Source organism: Oncorhynchus mykiss, chromosome 10, assembly GCF_057628025.1.
Source record: "Oncorhynchus mykiss isolate SJ-2025 chromosome 10, ASM5762802v1, whole genome shotgun sequence".
Taxonomy (NCBI): Eukaryota; Metazoa; Chordata; class Actinopteri; order Salmoniformes; family Salmonidae; genus Oncorhynchus; species Oncorhynchus mykiss.
This window is the reverse complement of record NC_143031.1, coordinates 25,983,965-26,002,941: the sequence shown is the minus strand read 5'-3', so window position 1 is coordinate 26,002,941 and position 18,977 is coordinate 25,983,965. Positions and strand designations below refer to the sequence as shown.

Here is an 18,977-nt window from a genome sequence, read left to right as displayed (position 1 = left end):
TCCTCAGTATATTGAGACTGAATGAGGAAGGGTCTGCCTTGTACCTCAACCCCAAATAGAAAGATAAGTACAGCATCTTGACATTTGATTACCTATTCAAATAATTTTTCAGGATACACAATACTAGTTCATAGAGATGGGAGCTGTGCTCAGGCTGGAGGACATGTAGCTGCTGCCTCCAGAGCCAGCATGACGGTGTCAGACTTCAGTCTGAAATGATACACATCACAGATGTAGAACTTCAATCAATTCTTAAATGGTTGTGGGTGATGTATGAGACCCTCCTCACTGTCTAGGAGCTTCTTGTATGCGGTGATCTCAAGAGACATTTTACTGGACAGGAGTTCCTGGTACTCTTGATAGTGTTATTTACTGTAAGAAGCACATGAAAGTGCCTCATATCTAACAGGTGTGTACCCCATTCTTATGTCGGGGCGGCAGGGTAGCCTAGTGGTTAAGAGCGTTGGACTAGTAACCGGAAGGTTGCAAGTTCAAACCCCCGAGCTGACAAGGTACAAATCTGTCATTCCGCTGTTCCTAGGCCGTCATTGAAAATAAGAATTTGTTCTTAACTGACTTGCCTAGTTAAATAAAAATAAAAAATGTCATCAAGCTGTGACTTGAGGGTCTGGGACTGCCTCATCCAACAGGGGAGGTCAGGTCTGAATTTGGTTAGCTGAATTTGGTTAGCCACGAGATACTTAATGAAAATAAATAAACATTTTCTTTGAGACAACGTTGCATATCAACAGCTCAGATTATCTTCAAGATAATAATCCTACCAGGGTCTTGAGCCTGTCTATCTGCAGTTTGTACACGTGCAGAGTTTGGTTAGAGTCTGGGTACTGGGTTGGAAATGAGAAAAAGGAGATGTTACATTTTCATGGTGCCCTCACCAGTCTTAGTGTCATCCAACCAAATGTTCTACTGTTTTAACAGAAACGGTCCTGTGTAGGCTACAGCATATTCTGAGTGCAATACTAAGAACATCCACTTGAGGAGGAACAAATCCGGTATAAGAATGACAGATAATGGATGTTGTACTGATTCCAATGGTGTTTGCAATCAGTTATAGTTAGATACTGCCTGGCAGACTTCAGACTTCAGATAACTTTATATTGCGTTAACATAATACTCGCTTAACCAATTGAGAAAATGCAGACAAAATACTACTGTAGGTCACTGCAGGGTAAATACACTGTCCTGCACAGACATCAGGGCATCCTGCTGGCTGGGCCAGGGCTTTGTAGTGGGCCAGGGCTTTGTAGTGGGCCAGGGCTTTGTAGTGGGCCTTGATGTCCGTCAGGGCATGTCCTGGGCCTGGTCTGCGTTGGCGATGGAGAAGGCTGACCTGTCACGATGTTCCTCGCCTCCACTTTCTACAACACAAAGCGCAACAGGACATGTGTAATGTCTGCACAATTGTTTTAACCTTCCTTGTGGATATGACAACACATAATAAGCTATTGTTTAATGTTCATACCACTATCTGAGCAGTGATTTACAGTCACAACTGAAGTCTGGAAACACATTGGGCATGTAGCCTTTATTTGAACACGGTTCAATATGACTTTGGTAAATGTTCCCTACTCTTTGTTGAGCCCCATTAATACTGTAACAGTGTTTTTGTTGCACTTACAGACCCATATTGTCCCTCCTGTGTACCAAAATGAAGCTGTTTTTAAGGATGCAGAAAGGGTATAGAGAGAGTCACAGGATCTGTAATGTAAATTCTTAATGTTGTGAACACTTATGGAAGGTCAGGTTCTGCAGTGGTGATCATCTGGGTGATTTAGTGAGAGAGACCAGCAGTGGTGCTTAGTGTTGAGTGCTGGCTCTCAGCTTGTCTAAATCTCCATAATTTATGGGGAGACATTTTAATGCAGCGCCTGGGCAGGGGAGCATCTTCAGAAGACTCTGGAAGGAATGCTTTTACTGGTTGAGTACTGGAGCAGGTAAGGAATTTGAATAAAACTATCACCGGGACAGTGTACCAAGAGGAAAACATGCTCAATGTTTTCATGTTTGCTCATTTTTGAGAGCCTAAATGTGCACTGAACCCCCCCGCCTTGCAAGGTTAGAGAGAATGTTTCAGTAAAATAGTTATGTCATCATGTACTCACAGCATCATACACTTGCTTTGAGAGACAGATCTGAACTTCCAGTCCACCAATGTCGGTTTGAAGCTCGAAAATGCTCAGGTAGAGGTTGTTCACCTCCTGTTAAAGCATGGGAATAGTGGTTTTCGTAGCCATAACAGAATGTCATTCATTATTTCAATTGTTTGAATCAGCAGAGGCTGGTGAAAGGAGTGATAGGAGGACGTGCTCATTGTAATGGCAGGAATGGACTGAAGGGAACAGAGTCAAGCGTGGTCTCCATATGTTTGATAGTATTCCCTTCCAGCTATTACAATGAGCCTGTCCAATAGCACCTCCCACCAGCCTCTGTTGGACTAATCTTTCCATAGTTTGATGACAACACCATGATGTATCCATACCTCTTAATGTGGTCCAGTCCATCTCTAATGACTTGGTTTGGGCTGTCTCCTCAAATCTTATCACAGTCACATTTATGCATTACGTTTCATATATTATCAATGTCTACAATTCTGCTTCATGAGTTTAAAGGATAATATATTGTGTACTCGGCTGAAACAAAATGTGGGTATTTGTTATTTTCGCAGTACAATTGAATCTCAAGCTCTGTGATGATTGGATACAGATTTTCTTTAGAACAAAAGTCTCAAGACTCTGCTGCTGGAGAACAACGAAGGCTATTATTAGATTTTGCTCGCTCCAACTGAGCATTAAAAGCATTGATCTGCCGAGGTAATTATAAAGCAAAGTCACAACACCTACATGAGGCTGAGAGACTTCGAGTGGCAGGTAGCCTAGTGGTTAGAGCGTTGGGCTAGTAACCGAAAGATTGCTGGATTGAATTCCCGAGGTGACAAGGTAAAAATCTGTCGTCATGCTCCTGAACAAGGCAGTTAATCCACTGGTAGGCCATCATTGTAAATAAGAATTTGTTCTTAACTAGTTAAATAAAGGTTAAATAAAAAATCTTCAATCCTGGTGCGGCCAGCTGATTATTCATGTGATGAACACTACAGACTAGTAGACCCAACTGTATGTACTGTACTGTGTATTATGGGGTCACAGATTATTTCATTATGGCCCCACTGTATTGTGAGGTAATCGACCCTAACCCCACTCCACCTGCTCTGGATGTCGTCGATGAGGCTCTTGAAGTGCTCAATCTCAGTGATAATGGCCTCCTTGGTGGTGGACAGGCCATCGATCTGGGTCTTGTAGGTGCCGATGGCGAAGGTGAGCAGGATAGAAGTGCTTGCAGGGCCGCCCTCCCCCGGGTTGGTGAACATGGAGATATTGGCCCTCAGCACAGCGTTGGTCTGCTCCAGAGAGCGAGCCTGGGGACCACAAAGAGTGAGAGGCCAGATCGATGAATACTGTACACACATTGATTTCTATTAGGTTAACACACAGACATACAGTCTGGTGATGTTCCTCTCCATGAATGGGTCTGAATTTCAATGAGCTTGAATGATTTTAGACATTGATGTTCAGGACATTCCAATGGGCCCGTTTTATTTTGCCAGACCAAATCACATGCACAATATACAAACAATACATGCGTAATATGTTTTAGTATGTTAACAATGTTGAATGCATACATGAGCATTGCTATCAATTCCAAAACAAGGACAATCTGATACTATCCTCAATTGGGTTTCGATTGAAGCACAGACATTAATTATGGTAGGTCAATGTATGAAAAATACTCACAGGATTGGGTTGTGGAGGATGTTGATGGGTAGATGGAATACTGATAAACATAATGCTAATAATTGTGTTTGTTCAAGCAGAAATACAAATATTGAGTTTAATTTGGTTGTTCGAGTACAAATGCACTTAAAATATTACTGTGATAGAAAAATGTATACAATTTCATTAAAAGTCTGAAACAGTGGCTAAATACCAACATCAACTTTCACTGATTATTGATTATAGTCATTAAAACATAATGTCTGTATGACGTGTAATGTTTATGTGACATACCTTGTCAATAAAGGTGGCAAACCTTCAGCTCCCCCTTTTCCTTTAGGCAGGTCACCTGGACTGTGTTGAGGGAGGGCAGCGAGGGGTCGATGCTGGGCACGGGGCTGAGACCACCCACGTCACCACCCACTGCGGTGGTGGAGCTCAGGAAGGACGGGTTGCCTCAGATCTTGAAGACCCGGCCACCCAAGTGAGCCCTGAGTGGGGCCACTCCAGCCCTGAACCCTGCTGCCCCGCCACCACCACCTCCTCCTAGAGCCAGGGCATGTCCACCTATTCCCAGCCCTGAACCCTGCTGCCCCACCACCACCTCCTCCTAGAGCCAGGGCATGTCCACCTATTCCCAGCCCTGAACCCTGCTGCCCCGCCACCACCTCCTCCTAGAGCCAGGGCATGTCCACCTATTCCCAGCCCTGAACCCTGCTGCCCCGCCACCACCTCCTCCTAGAGCCAGGGCATGTCCACCTATTCCCAGCCCTGAACCCTGCTGCCCCGCCACCACCTCCTCCTAGAGCCAGGGCATGTCCACCTATTCCCATCCCAAGACCACCTCCTCCACCTCCTATTCCCAGCCCTCCCCATCCCCGAGCCCTCCTCTCATGCCGAGCCCCGCTGGTCCACCCCCCCCAATTCCAAAAGAACTGGAGAGGGCCAGTTCGGCCCCTCCGCCACCAGCTCCACCGCTCCTGCCCCCAGAGAAGAGCCTGTTGCGCCCATAGGTGAACCCCAAACCTCACCGCCCCCCACTGATTCTCAGGTTAGTCTCCACCATGTCAGCAGCCTCAAAGCTGGGGTGTCCAAGATGAGTTCCCTAGTTATAGACAGACGGACTGCCAGCCTCCCAGGGGTTTATATACACTAGGGGTGCCCATTTGCTGGGGAGGCGGCTCACGTCACTGCAGGTAGCTGGGCTTACAGACAGGCCAGCGTCTGCCCGACAGATGTCGGGAGAGATACTGCTGCCCCCCAGGTTACCAGGGACTGATGTCTTTCCAGAAGCTCAGCCTCCCTGACTCGTGTTGCCTTGGCACTGGATGGATGTTCTTCTTGACAATAAGGGTGCACTTACTTTGGCTCTTTCACTAAAGCCTTTTAATTGCCTGGCAAGGACTGATCTCCGTTTTATCTTCCAGTGTCGTGCTATCTCGTTTTTGGAGATTGTACCGCTTCACTGAAGGCGTCGCTCATAAATCATTCACAGGGATCACTGCACATTCTTGGATTATCATCCCCTAAGGATGAGCAGCAGGGCCTTTGACAGATGTATATGGTATGCAACATACTGCATCAGACTATAGGAGCTTCAGCATTCTACCCACCTGGAGGGTGGTAATGGATGTGCGGCTTTCCACAATATACAATTTAGAGTAAAAACGTTTTTCATCATCTAGAAAAGTGCATTCCAAATCCATCATCCTTTTGAATGGACCGAGTTCAGTTCTAGATCATCTCCTTTGTCCAATCCACTAGGCTCAAACTTGTCCATACACATATCAGCCCGAATGGCGAAAAAGTAAACATGCAGCTCGTGTTGAGTTTTTGCTTCCTTTATAACCTTGTAATGCAAATCCAATTACAAAGAGTAAATAGCAGGGATCTATTTGTCCCCACAGTCGCCAATGAAATTAGTCTGTGGACAGATCCGGTGAGAGACTCCCAACAGCAGGGATTTATTTTCAGCCAGGGATTTCTTTTATTTAACCTTTATTTATCCAGGCGAGTCAATTAAGAACAAATTTTTATTTACAATGACGGCCCCGGGCTGTTTTTTTAGGAAACAATTAGGAACATGCTCTTCTGGCACCTGGCAAAGGGCCTTTGCCTCACTAGTTACCACAGCCACAAGGTAATTAAGCTGCCAATTTCTACAATGTATTATTACAATTATATTCTAACCCTAACATTAACCATACTGCCAACCTTATGCCTAACCTTAAATTAAAACCAAATAGCACATTTGTTTTCAGGAATTTTTATGATAGCCAATTTTGACTGGCTGTACTATCCAATGGAAATCCACTGCCATAGACTCCTGTTAGAGAACCTGTAAAAGCACTCAAATACCCAATGATCCAATCAGGAGAGGTAGGTGTGACTTTAGATTCAATAAGATCAAGGAACCCCTTGGGTTACTGATAGAGCCAAGGTCGATTTAAGACACATTTTGGTTGAATGCGTTCACTTGTGCAACTGACTAGGCATCCCCTTTCTTTGAGAGGATCATCCTTTCTACCCTCAAAGTGAGGCTCAGAATGCACAAGAGTTTTCCAACATCACAATGTTCCATTAATATTACAAGCTACCTGTAATGGTAATATTTAAGATGAATAAAGTTAATATTCAGTTTAGAGTAATTAACAATGCTTAGCATATTTGTTTTCCGTTTCTGTAATATTCATGATTTCCATTGTTCTATTTGTTACTAATTTGTGTAGGCCGGGTTGATGGTCACTAGACTTGATAAGGGATGTTCTCATATCGTTTGATAGTGATTGACACCAGAGTTACTGAAGGTACAAGGACCGATGACACTATTATTGTATTGACGGTATTATGAACACTGTGTGATTCTGTTGCAGCTGGCAAAGTCAATGGTCATGTCCGAATACCCATAGGCCTACTTGCGTTTTAAATAGTCAGCATTTTAGGTAGACCTATGTGACAAAAAGCTGTATAGTAAGCCTATGTGAAATGTCAAATTCAGCATGCTTTAAATGCTGGGATGTCATACTTATTTTGGCTTCTCCTCTAGTTTTGGAATTTGCTGCACACTATTGAGGACGATTATCATCTTTGACTTTGTACAAGCATCTTGCGCTGATGTGTAGATAACTTTTGGTAGCCTACTGTCTGATTAGAATTGGCCTGTATCCAAGAGACCCGTTAGACATTTTCTATGCTTCTGTTCTGGAGGCGTCTACCTGAATTATTGTATTAAACTCTATTGATCTTTGATTGGTATTATCAATGACTGCTCTCCTTTTTGTTCACCTGGAAATGTTTTGTTACACCAGTATTCTGTTTGACGTAACGTGGCTCAAGGTAGAAAAGGAGACAAAATATGACTTTCATGACAAAGAAAATAAGCATGAAGAAATATTTATGATGCCCCATTTATTACATTTCAGAGGGTACATTATAAATACTGGACTGCTATAGGCTATTAGGACTCACAGCTATCTGGCACATGAAATAATTAAATCTGGAACAGTGCATTATTACAAACCAAACGCATTGTGCCCTACAAGAAGTCACACATGCTAGAACCTACAGTCATCTTCAAGACATTAAAGAAAAGATCGATGTCCTTTATATCAACAACCAATAAAAATGCATAATTTTAATTAAACTATGTATCTCTGAAAATAATTATTTGAGGCCATTTCTAAATACAGTCTGCACTGCCTAACCGCAACAAATGGCAACTTAAACCGCTTGCCACACTTTTAGCAAAGCCAAAAGCCCGAAGTAGGTTTGTGAGACCTTGTCAAACATGACATAAAAGCTTTATTTGATAGCTCCTTCAAAACGTTGTGAAAGGGTGCCAAAGCACATGCCAATCAGAGAGTCTGGTTCCTCATAAGGTATTTTCCTACATCTACTTGCTCTTCGTTTGAAAGCGTTGTACAAATAAAATCAAATGGATTGAGACTAAGAGGAATGCATGGTCGCCAGAGCATATTACATAAAATAATGATTTATAAAGTGAAGCTTGTTCTGTGGAACTGGTTTTAAGAAGTTTGATTGAACTTTTGGGGAAATGTTTCTTTAGATAAAAATCGAATTCTACCATTTGCAAGTCCAGTAGTAGAAATAGTCGCAGAAATAAATACTTTAGAATACTTGGACAACTAGCAATTTACATCTACACAACGAAATTGTGCTAGGGGCACATGAACGTATCTACATTTCAGCACCATGGGCAGCGCTCTTTCGAGTGGGCCTGGGATTTCATAACCACGGACAGCGCTCTTTCTTTGTGGCCTATCTTCAATTTACAATACTCTACCAAATGGTCCTTTGCTGAAATTATTCCACAAATGTATTCCAATATACTGACGGACTCTACTTTTATACACGATTTACAAACGTGGCACATATCAATCCACTCGGTGTGATTTGTGATGAAAATGGCAAACATAGTTCCTTGAGGTCATATTGTTTGTTTTTGTGCCATATTGCTTTCCCAGTTAATCCCAAATTTATGTTTTTTGTCAGTTACACCTGAACTATAACGTGGATGTTGATTATTTACAAAGTCCCAACACTTTCAATTGCAGCGTTATCAAGACAAGACGACCGTTTCCAGCACTTGTCCGTCTCCTTGCTCAATGTGTGCCATATCCAATTCTGACGCATTATTTGTAATGGGTAAGGTACCGACGTCCTCTTGAATGTGATAACTGGTATTTTGGACAGCGGAGTGTGGCCGGTGTTTGCTATCTCGAGGCGATGGTCGGACAATAATGCATGGTCTCATAGGCTCTCTCTTCGCTTTGGTGGACGGGCTGAGGTTGTCACGCTCGTATTCCTCCTGGGCACGTTGGATCTTCCTCTTCTTCATTCTCCTCTTGTTAAAGTGAAATGCTGCCAGGGAAACCAATATTATCCCAATTATCATGGCCACCAGCACCATGAGCGCAAAGGTCGAGGAGAACGGTTGGAAGAAGCGGCCAATTTGGTCCATGCAGGTACCATTGGTTTGGGAAGCTCCGTTGTAGATGCACAGTGGTATGGAGAGACCCACATCCTCGGACTCCTTGTTTGTCATTTCGTTGGGCTTTGATTTTCACTTCGGGGTAGTAATATGTCCTCTCCAACCTCAGCGCGACGAGGCAAATGGAATCAAAGGCCTTGACTGTCCCATTAGATTTACCTAAATGGAAATTAAAACCCCGTTGAGAACAGTGTCAACATGTTAAGAATACAATAAGGCAATGACATTGTGTAGCGAGACTACAGCGGTCTGCATATGCCATCAGTGTATAGGCTCACCATTCACGGCACGCCCGATTAAATAATTTAAATAATTGAGAGAACTATTAGGCGTGCGTAATTGCGCGTCAGTTGTGAGATTACAACAAATGTATGGCTCCAGAACAGAAATCATAATTATATTTGGACGCCAGAGCCATAATACAATTCCAATCAATTTACTGCAAAAGTTCCTATGTGAATAGGGAAAACACACACTTGAGACGTGCATCTGCAGCATCCAGGCTACTACAATTACAATGAAACGAATGTACTTACATGAAACAATATGTGGTCACCATGATTTGAGCTAGGCTATTTTCAAGAGTCAGAAATTCAAGAAAACACTTGGAATATTTCAGTCTGTTCGTTTATGTTTGAGGGAAAAATAGATGTTTTAATCTCTTACCTGGTGAAACTGTCTAGTCGAAGCCGTTTCAGAGTCGAGGACCGGCCGGAGTGGCGATATGGGGAGCAGAGAGAATGATCATGGATCGCAATGACGTATCACACAATGCGAAAGCTGTACTCTGTCCACACACACCCACAGTGGATGCACATCTGTGTTCCACATTCATCACTTGAGTCTACATTGCAGGCTCCTCTGCCTTCTGAAAAGCTTAGAGGAAACGTATACAGTAGAACATCAAGCGTAGCCTATACGACCTACAGATACGCGATCAATAAACTGAAAAAACGCCTTGAACCCCAACGTACATTATATTGGTCACATGCACGCACTTCAGCAAAAGCATGCAACATAGTGTGGAGCTGTTCCCACGAAACTGGTGCTGAAATCATCTGCACAGCATCACGACTACAAACAGACATGTCTACCTAAGACTATCGACATTGCATTTCACTCACTTTTACTTCTCACATGGTCATATTTGACCCTGATGCATTGGGACTGCCATGGTGATGCAGGTTGTCTGAAAGGAATGCTGGTGTCAAAAGGAATTGATAGAGATTACTGGTATTCATGAGGGGGGGGGGGGGGGGGGGGGGAGCAGAAATAACTCTAAATCAATCACTTCACATAAGTAAACTTGAAGTATCACTGGACTGTATTTGTAGTAGACTAAAGCAGCATTTCCTTGTCAAGATAGGCTAGTGGGCCAATTTTACACAGCAAGTTACATTAGTAAGGTAGGCCTAAGTGGCCCATTGTAAAAACAAATGCTTGACTTGGCCAACAGTAAAAGCAGATCTTAGAACTGTCAATGCCAGAGTTTACAGTCAGGATCTTATACAAATGGTTTGAGTCTACTGAAGGGGAGCTGGTAAATCAAATTACACCATTTCCTGTGGTAAAGGATAAATACATGCAACATGATTTCACGAACTCACTGTAAAACTGATGTTTAGCCAAAAGATGCAAACATCCAGCAAGACATAATGTAAGCTAAATGTTTTCAAATGTGCAACCAGGTTGCCCAAATTCCCGACCAATATGCAGGGCTCATTCGCTCCTGAAAATGATGACATTACCCATGTCCAAATTATGACTTTGAGGATGCAAGAACCTTGAGGACCATACATTAGAAAAAGTTGAAGTTTAACCTGGACCTCTGTCTCTTAAAATCATTGACGTAGTTGCACGTGGTCAAACACTGTTAGCTGTTCCCATCAGATAACCTGACAGATTTAGCCCTGTGCTAACCTGAGAGTTTGGCGGGATTATATCCGGTTGAAATACCTTATTAGCCAATTAAAATCATTGCTGTAGTTGGACGTGATCTAACACTTGTTCATGAAAGCGCACTTAACAGCAGTCCAATGGCACGTTCTGAAAATCAAAGCACTAGATCACATGCATTTGTCTGACAGGTCATATAGCTGGCTTCACACTGTAGAGCGCCTAGAACTCCTCGTATTTGTCGTAGACGGTGAATGGGTTCGAATCCCACTTTAGTCCTTGAATTTAGAGGTTTAAAATATCTCCCTGGTGGCCAAGTTGACCTATTTTATGTAATGCCATTGGTTGGTGGATATAAAGTCTGAAATATTTGATTGGCTGATGCAGAATTTGTGACAGGAAAAAAATCACTGTCAGCTGGTGAGGTTAGCATAGGGCTAACGTATGCCAGGTTATTTGATGGGACCAGCTACAATGTAGCGTTCTATCACATGCAACTACGTTGACGATTGTAATTGGCAGATGCACATTTTGAGAAGGAGGTTTAATTTAATTTTTCAAATATTTGCAAGTATGGACCCCTGTCAGAGTCAGATGAGGAAAGGTAAAAGCTGAGCTCGCATAACATGCTGACCACACCACTTGCGTTGCATGCGCGAGCATCGCAAAATAAATGTACACAATCATGTTATTCAATCATTGCACCCACACTGCTTTCGTTTGCGTTGACGTTCGACGTGCTGCAAGTCCTGCCTCTCCCATCTCCTCATTGTTTTTTAGGAGCATATACCCACGTGGGTGATTGAAATATGAACTGGGGTCCACACTCCATTCGGTTGTGGTAATGCACCTTAAAGTTGGTTGCCAACCTCCATATAAAGTCCAAAGAAGAACCCGAAGAACCCTGAAGGAGGAGAGATTACTAGAAGCTGATCAATTGTTGGAGTAGAGGACCTTGTGTATTTCAGATAAAATAACAACCCAATGTTTATATCCCAGGACAAATTAACTTGCAACAGCAAGCTAGCCAACTAAATTGCCATAATTGTTTAATGCTTTCTGACCTGTCCCCAAAATTAATATAGTTGGTTCAGAGTTTGTTTTGATATTTCAACCTGCATGTCCTGATTGTGTTTGGTGTGGGGGGACAAAATCAACATGCGCGCAATAGCAGACACACATACGCGGTCTGGTCAGCTTGTAAGGTGAAGCAGCAGCACTGATCGCCCCAGGCAGATTTGGTTATAGTTTTTTAAACAGAGCAGAGGAGCATCTTGCATCGTAGTAAAAAATAAATAGAACAGTAGTGTATGTACTATTACGCGTGTGTAGCACATGGGGATGTGTGAAACTTACGCCTCATTATCTAGCTTTTGAGGTGGCGCGATCGGCGTAAGATGCTTGAGGGCGGTGGTCACGTGTGTTTGTGAAGGAGAGGTACTGCGTTGGTGCCAGGTATGGGCAGAATTGGGAGGAAGTGGTACTCGCCAAGCAAGCATCGTGACATCCTTTTCAAGTGCAATGATGTCCGAGGGAAAAAAAACGTAGTTTTAAGTAACGTCTTTGTTGTTGCAATATCGCAAACGGACGTTGCAGTTTCACTGCTATGGATTCCAGAAGTATAGTATAAAGCAGGTTCAATGAGTTAGCCAGCTAAATATTCTGAAATAACTTCTTATTTTTAATAAAGATAAGCTTGAAATATGCATGGTCTAATTGATTCAACGAACAAAAAAACATGTTTAGCTTCCATAATAAATCAGAAAATCAACAGTTATTTTTGGTTGTTTATCAAAGTTAGCTGACTGACTCATTTATCCTGCTTTGCAGTATACCCCTCAGTTTCAAGATCATGGGAGAAGTTAAAATAGATCATCATCATTTTGTTCAACTTTGACTTCATTTTTATTTTTAACCTCAAATCAAGGAAGTGCCTGCAATCCAACGTAAACTTTTGTCAATCCCATTTTGGTGTCAAAACTCCTGGTTGGGAACCCCAACCTAGAGGATAGTAGAAGCAAACACTCCTGAGTCCATACACACATTAATAAATTATTGTTGCATCTTGGGGCCTGGCAGAGGTTCTCTCTCCACTGTGTTCAATCGTTAACAAGGTGAACTCGTTAGACAAACACAGATAGAAGCATTGTTTCTCATTGCCGTGACTGATAATGACTAGGAAAATTACACTATTTACAAAGACAGGGAGATTTTCTTTCCCCCACAAAAATGCCTGAATTGAACTCATCACTCACAGTGAAATGTGACTGATATTTGAGTCACACTGCATTACAGCAAACATTACCATGAGATGTGCCTGGAATATCAACATACTGCACACACTCAAGATGACAAACTAGAGCTTATAACATCAACAAGGTAACAAGGAAAATAAAAGTCTACAAATGGAACCATCTACTCAATGCTATACCATGGCAATGGTATATAGGGGCAGGGTTATTTTCTACCCCTCTACACTATTACAAGGGCCAGTTCTGAGAAGCATTGGTAATACTGAGACAAAGATGTTGATAATAAGTGACCAAAGAGGAGCTTGAGGGCTATGGTCTTTTGGCCATATGAGTGGATTGGAGTGGGTCAAGCTTGTCCTCTGTGCATAAAGAAAGAAAGGAAGATGAGGATGGAAAAGGTTGGAAAAATTGGGGCAAAGTGGATGGCGAGGCGAGTGGAGGGCACACAGCCCTGATGGATGACTGTGGACACAGACAGCTTAAAACTTAAGGAACTGCCTCCATCCGCCCCCATCACACACAACTTCATCAGCTCCATTTGTCACTGCCGTGAGCAGGGCCTGACTGTTTGCTGCTCTGGCTAAGTTTGATAAGGTCATTGTGGGAGAAACTCACTTTGCTGCTCCGTCTTCTGCAGTCTATATTTCCCCCTCTCTAATTATGTAGATTTAGTTGGAAAGGACAGGCAGAGGACTCTGCGCTAAAACCCAGTAATCCAGCCTTCCCTGGATTACTCACTCTCTCAAAGCACGGCAAAAGGGGGAGTCAACACCACAAAAAGGCCATCTGCTTCATTCCCAAAATTGTTGACCGATTTAAAGGCCATATATTATACAAAGGGCAAAAGCCAGATACGCTTCTAATAAGTGGGTAGCATCTAAATATGACACCTTTAGTCTTTTACTGTATAAAAACCCAGACTGCATTGAAAAGGGGATTTACGGCTGTGCAACTTTCAGGTCTCTTAAGAGGTATATTCAAATAAAACTCAACATTGTTCCACACTTGTTATAAGTAGATTTTACCATATATCTTTCAATAGCTTTTCCACAAAATTGATGCACTGACAAAAGGAGGCCATTTTCAGTACTGAAGCAACAATAGATATTTGCTGACTTTCTATCTTGAGAGTACATTATTGTAAAATAGCTGTGAAGATAATGCTCCCCTGGTTAACCACTGACCACTGACATGGTAAAGGGAGAGTAAGATGAGTGCCTATGGGCTTTACAGAAAGGAAAAACAAAGTACTGCAGAGGAAGGTGACCTCTCAAGCACACTAAGTGGGTTTAAGACATCTTTCATACATAACTACTCATAGAAATAAATGAAAAACTATTGGATTTCAGGAAGTTAAATCTCTGTCCCAAATATTTTCAAGTGATCAGTTCTGTAACAGGAGGAGACAACAAAAGTCAAAAACACTAAAATACACTCTGGGGTGGCAGATTATGAAAAAGCTCATCCTGGCATTCTACAGCATTCGGGATCTGCTAAATTACACCGAACAAAAATAAAAATGCAACATGTAAAGTGTTGGTCCCATGTTTCATGAGATGAAATAAAATATCCCAAAAATGTTCAATACGCACAAAAGGCTAATTTGATCATTACACAGGTGCACCTTGTGCTGGGGACAATAAAAGACCACTCTAAAATATGCATTTGTGTCACACAACACAATGCCACAGATGTCTCAAGTTGAGGGAGTGTGCAATTGGCATGCTGACGACAGGAATGTCCACCAGAGCTGTTGCCAGAGAATTGGATGTTCATTTCTCTAGCTGCCTCCGTAATTTTAGAGAATTTGGCAGTACGTCCAACTGGTCTCACAACCGCAGACCACGTGTAACCACCATCACGTTTCAGCATAATGCACAGCCCCATATCGCAAGGATCTGTACACAATTCCTGGAAGCTGAAAATGTCCCAGTTCTTCCATGGCCTGCATATTCACCAAACATGTCACCCATTGAGCAGCTTGGGATGCCCTGGATCAACGTGAACGACAGCGTGTTCCAGTTCCAGAAACTTTGCACAGCCATTGAAGAGGTGTGGGACAACATTCCACAGGACACAAATCAACAGTCTGTTCAACTCTATGTGAAGGAGATGTCACACGCTGCATGAGGCAAGTGGTAGTCACACCAGATACTGACGAGTTCTCTGATCCACGCCTCTTTCTTTAAGGTATCTGTGACCAACAAATGCATATCTGTATTCTCAGTCATGTGAAATCCATAGATTAGGACTGATTTCCTTATATGAACGAACTGTAACTCAGTCAAGTGTTTGAATATTGTTGCTTTTCTATTTTTTTCAGCGTAAGTCATGTCAATTACAAGGGAGTCATAGGCAGGGCCTACGCCCATGTAATCTTTGAGCATGATGTGCTGGGAGCTCGAGATCTGAAAGCTGCCCCAGGCGAGCCTCAGACATGATACCACTTCCTTCTCTGTGAAAGGCATAACAAGCTGCACCACCGATGCCAATAAAAGTAATAGGATACCTTGAAGTCCCTGTCACCAACTGTGCCCCATTACAAAATTACCGTAACTTTACCAAAAAATGTCCAGAAATCCTGGTTAGAATATTCCTGTCATCAAGAATAAGCAGGACATCTGGGAATCCTTCATCCAGGACTTCTGGAAAACCTGAGAATCTTACCAGAAAGTTGAGGGAATTTTGCAACTCTAGTGACACCTATTTTGATATTACCGTCAATGACATGGATCTTTGATTTCTGTCAAGTCAAGTGGCACTACAGCCGAGCATAAAAAATAAACGAATAAGCCCCCCCAAAAAATGGGATAAAGCAATAACAGGTAATGGGACACAGATGGTGACTGGGACTTGAAGGATTTACATTACTGTTGTTTGTTTTGGACCAGTGATGCAGCAATTTATGCTTCACACAAAGAAGGCAGTGGTTTGAAGTAATCTGAGCCTGCATTGGCTTAAAGCCAGAGAAAGGGCAGCTTTCAAAGCTGGAACTGCAGTGAGGGGAAAGGGGGAATATGACAAGTGGAGACAGAAAAAAATCCATGATGAAAAAGCCAGTGAGAGCCAGAGAACAAAACCGAGAGAGGAGTAAGATGTAATGGGGGAAACTGTGTGATGGAGAGCAACAAGAGTGAAAGAGAGTACCAACGGGACAGCAAGAGAATATTTAACACAAAAAGTGAAAGGGTCAGAAAATAGAGAGTGGTTTTGGGATCTGGGACAAGCATGTCTGCATAATGTACACTGACAGTCAAAACTTTGGACACATCTACTCATTCCAGGGTTTTTCTTTTTACTATTTTCTACATTGTAGAATAACAGTGAAAACATCAAAACTATGAAACAACACATACAGAATCACGTAGTAACCAAAAAAAGTGTTAAACAAATCAAAATATATTTTAGATTCAACCCTTTGCCTTGATGACAGCTTTGCACACTCTTGGCATTCTCTCAACCAGCTTCACCTGGAACGCTTTACCACCAGTTTTGAATGAGTTCCCATATACTCTGAGCACTCGTTGGCTGCTTTTACTTCACTCTGCGGTTCAACTCATCCCAAACCATCTCAATTGGGTTGAGATCGGGAAATTGTGGAAGCCAGGTCATCTGATGCAGCATTACATCACTTTCCTTATTGGTCAAATAGCCCTTACACAGCCTGGATGTGTGTTGGGTCATTGTCCTGTTGAAAAACAAATGATAGTACCACTAAGCGCAAACCAGATGGGATGGCGTATCGCTACTGTGGTAGCCATGCTGGTTAAGTGTGCCTTGAATTCTAAATAAATCCCCAACAGTGTCAGCAGCAAAGCACCCCCACACCATCACACCTCCTCCTCCATGCTTCATGGTGGGAACCACACATGCGGAGATCATCTGTTCACCTATTCTGCGTCTCACAAAGACATGGAGGTTGGAACCAAAAATCTCAAATTTGGACTCATTAGACCAAAGGACAGATTTCCGACCGGTCTAATGTCCATTGCTCGGGTCTCTTGGCCCAAGTATGTCTCTTTTTCTTATTGGTGCCCTTTAGTATTGTTTTTTTTGCAGCAAAACGAGCATGAAAGCCTGATTCACGCAGTCTCTTCTGAACAGTTGATGTTATGTGTCTGTTAATTGAACTCTGTGAAGCATTTATTTGGGCTGCAATTTCTGAGGCTGGTAACTCTTATGAACGTATCCTCTGCAGTAGAGGTAACTCTAGGTCTTCCTCTCCTGTGGCGGTCCTCGTGAGAGCCAGTTTCATCATAGCGCTTGATGGTTTTTGCACTGCACTTCAAGAAAATGTAAAAGTTCTTGAAATTTTCCAAATTGACTGACCTTCATATCTAATAGTAATGATGGACTGTCATTTCTCTCTGCTTATTTGAGCTGTTGGTGGACTTGGTATTTTACCAAATATCGCTATCTTCTGTATACCACCCCTACCTTGTCCCAACACAACTGATTAGCTCAAACGCATTAACGAAAGAAATTCCACTAATTAACATGGCACACCTGTTAATTGAAATGCATTCCAGGTGACTACCTTATGAAGCTGGTTGAGAGAATGCCAAGTGTGCAAAGCTGTCAAGACAAAGGGTGACTACTTTGAAGAATCTCAAATATATTTTGATTTGTTTAACACTTTTTTGGTTATTACATTATTCCATGTGTTATTTCATAGTTTTGATGTCTTCACTCTTATTCTACAATGTAGAAAATAGTACAAATAAAGAAAACCCTGGAATGAGTAGGTGTGTTCAAACTTTTGACTTGTACTGTACATCTGTCAGCCTGCCAGTCCCCCCTAGTAGTGTGTGGAGTAGATCTCTGGTGAGGCCACAGGGGGTAGAAGGAATTATACATTAATTTCCTTCTAGAATGTGCCAAAGTCATTTACATCTGTAAAAATAAAAACATGAAAGTGTGCTTCAGGCTTTAACCAAGTGAATGGTGGCCCCTGCATCGAGCTAGAATCAAATCATTCCAGTCAAGGTGCAGCATGTTCCATGCCATTATATTACAATAGACATCACTTGGAACGAGATGCAGAGAAACACGTACGCCAAGGAAATGGTTGTGAGATATTACTTTGTCATAAAATGGATGGGTACTTGAATGGTTCTTTAAGAACAAAGAGAAACATTTGAGAAGAAAAGTAAAACAATATGTGGATAGGTACTAACTAAAGCACTTGTGAAATGTTTTCCATGTTAAATTGCATTTTTTTTTTTTACCAAACAAGCACAGGTAACTACAGTAAAACAATCACATGTAACAGTCAATTGTATGTTTTATTTGACAGTTTGGGAAATCTCCAATGTTCCCAAAATAGTGGGGAACATCCAAATAATGACGACAAGACATTGAAGAGGATCCTCCATAACACAGAGTGTTCGGTAAATGTCCTCTCTTTCGTGAGCCCTAGCGCCGGTTCCCTAGCAGATGCAGGACCAGCTCTTCGTCCTCAGCCAGAGAGAGGCCAGTGTCCAGGGGCTTGGCAGCTGCCTGTTGCCTTGGTCTCTTCCTGCTCCCCTCTACCTCGTCTTCCTCACCAGAGTCATCGCTGCAGTCACTGAGGCTGCGCTTCCTCATCCCAGCAGCATGGCTTTAAACAAAGAGAGGAGAAAGGTTTCAACAATCAGTTTAGCTCACATCAATGGGAGTGCAGTTTATATTGAGGGTCGGTCTATGGAGATGGTGTTTGAAAAAAAGGTGTTATGAGACATACCGTGGTTCATAGGGATCTGTGTAAAACAGAGGTAGAGGATTACAACCCTGGGAGGTATCTTGGTTAAAAATCTTCCAATGTTGCTAGCTATTTGATTGCATGAGGCTGCTCAAGATTATTTGTAATTGAGAGGGATGGAAAGAGGCACCCGTCTCATATCCATCTGATAGGGGAGATAGCTGGCTCTCTTTATTCAAAGTTGTGAAATGGCCGGGATGATCAGACACCAGCAATGGCGTAATGGGATTAATTGAACAAATGAGCCGAAAAAAGTCTAAAACTTGGGGAACACAACTTAACTTTGATTA

General features: G+C 42.4%; 2 protein-coding genes and 1 pseudogene across 3 annotated transcripts in view; all 3 read right to left on the bottom strand.

The window, feature by feature from the left end:
• Positions 1–1,214: 1,214 nt before the first annotated feature.
• Positions 1,215–3,606, bottom strand: LOC110534874 (thread biopolymer filament subunit alpha-like). Its single transcript, XM_090188513.1, has 4 exons — positions 3,222–3,606; positions 2,504–2,556; positions 2,124–2,224; positions 1,215–1,379 (listed from the first exon to the last, which is right to left on the bottom strand). The coding sequence occupies exons 1-4, from the start codon at positions 3,482–3,484 to the stop codon at positions 1,215–1,217; spliced, it is 582 nt and encodes a 193-aa protein (XP_090044639.1). The 5' UTR covers positions 3,485–3,606.
• Positions 3,607–7,176: 3,570 nt separating this feature from the next.
• LOC110533537 (uncharacterized protein C11orf87 homolog) lies at positions 7,177–8,954 on the bottom strand. The gene has a single exon (XM_021617862.3). It carries the CDS (start codon positions 8,851–8,853, stop codon positions 8,368–8,370), a length of 486 nt encoding a protein of 161 aa, XP_021473537.1. The 5' UTR covers positions 8,854–8,954; the 3' UTR covers positions 7,177–8,367.
• A 9,256-nt stretch (positions 8,955–18,210) lies between these two features.
• LOC110534872 (putative ATP-dependent RNA helicase DDX10) overlaps positions 18,211–18,977 on the bottom strand; it is a 110,530-nt pseudogene continuing 109,763 nt past the window's right edge. The window contains exon 18 of the transcript XR_016484021.1: positions 18,211–18,546. The product of XR_016484021.1 is annotated as a putative ATP-dependent RNA helicase DDX10 (transcript). The remainder of the gene's footprint in view (positions 18,547–18,977) is intronic.

Bases quoted from the DNA above. Each gene is read 5' to 3' on its own strand.
- LOC110534874 (XM_090188513.1), bottom strand. From the start codon at position 3,484: ATGTGTGTACAGTATTCATCGATCTGGCCTCTCACTCTTTGTGGTCCC. The intron at 2,557-3,221 runs GTGGAGTGGGGT...GACTGTGATAAG, and splicing joins ATCGACGACATCCAGAGCAG to ATTTGAGGAGACAGCCCAAA. The intron at 2,225-2,503 runs GAGGTATGGATA...TTCCCATGCTTT, and splicing joins GATGGACTGGACCACATTAA to AACAGGAGGTGAACAACCTC.
- LOC110533537 (XM_021617862.3), bottom strand. From the start codon at position 8,853: ATGACAAACAAGGAGTCCGAGGATGTGGGTCTCTCCATACCACTGTGC.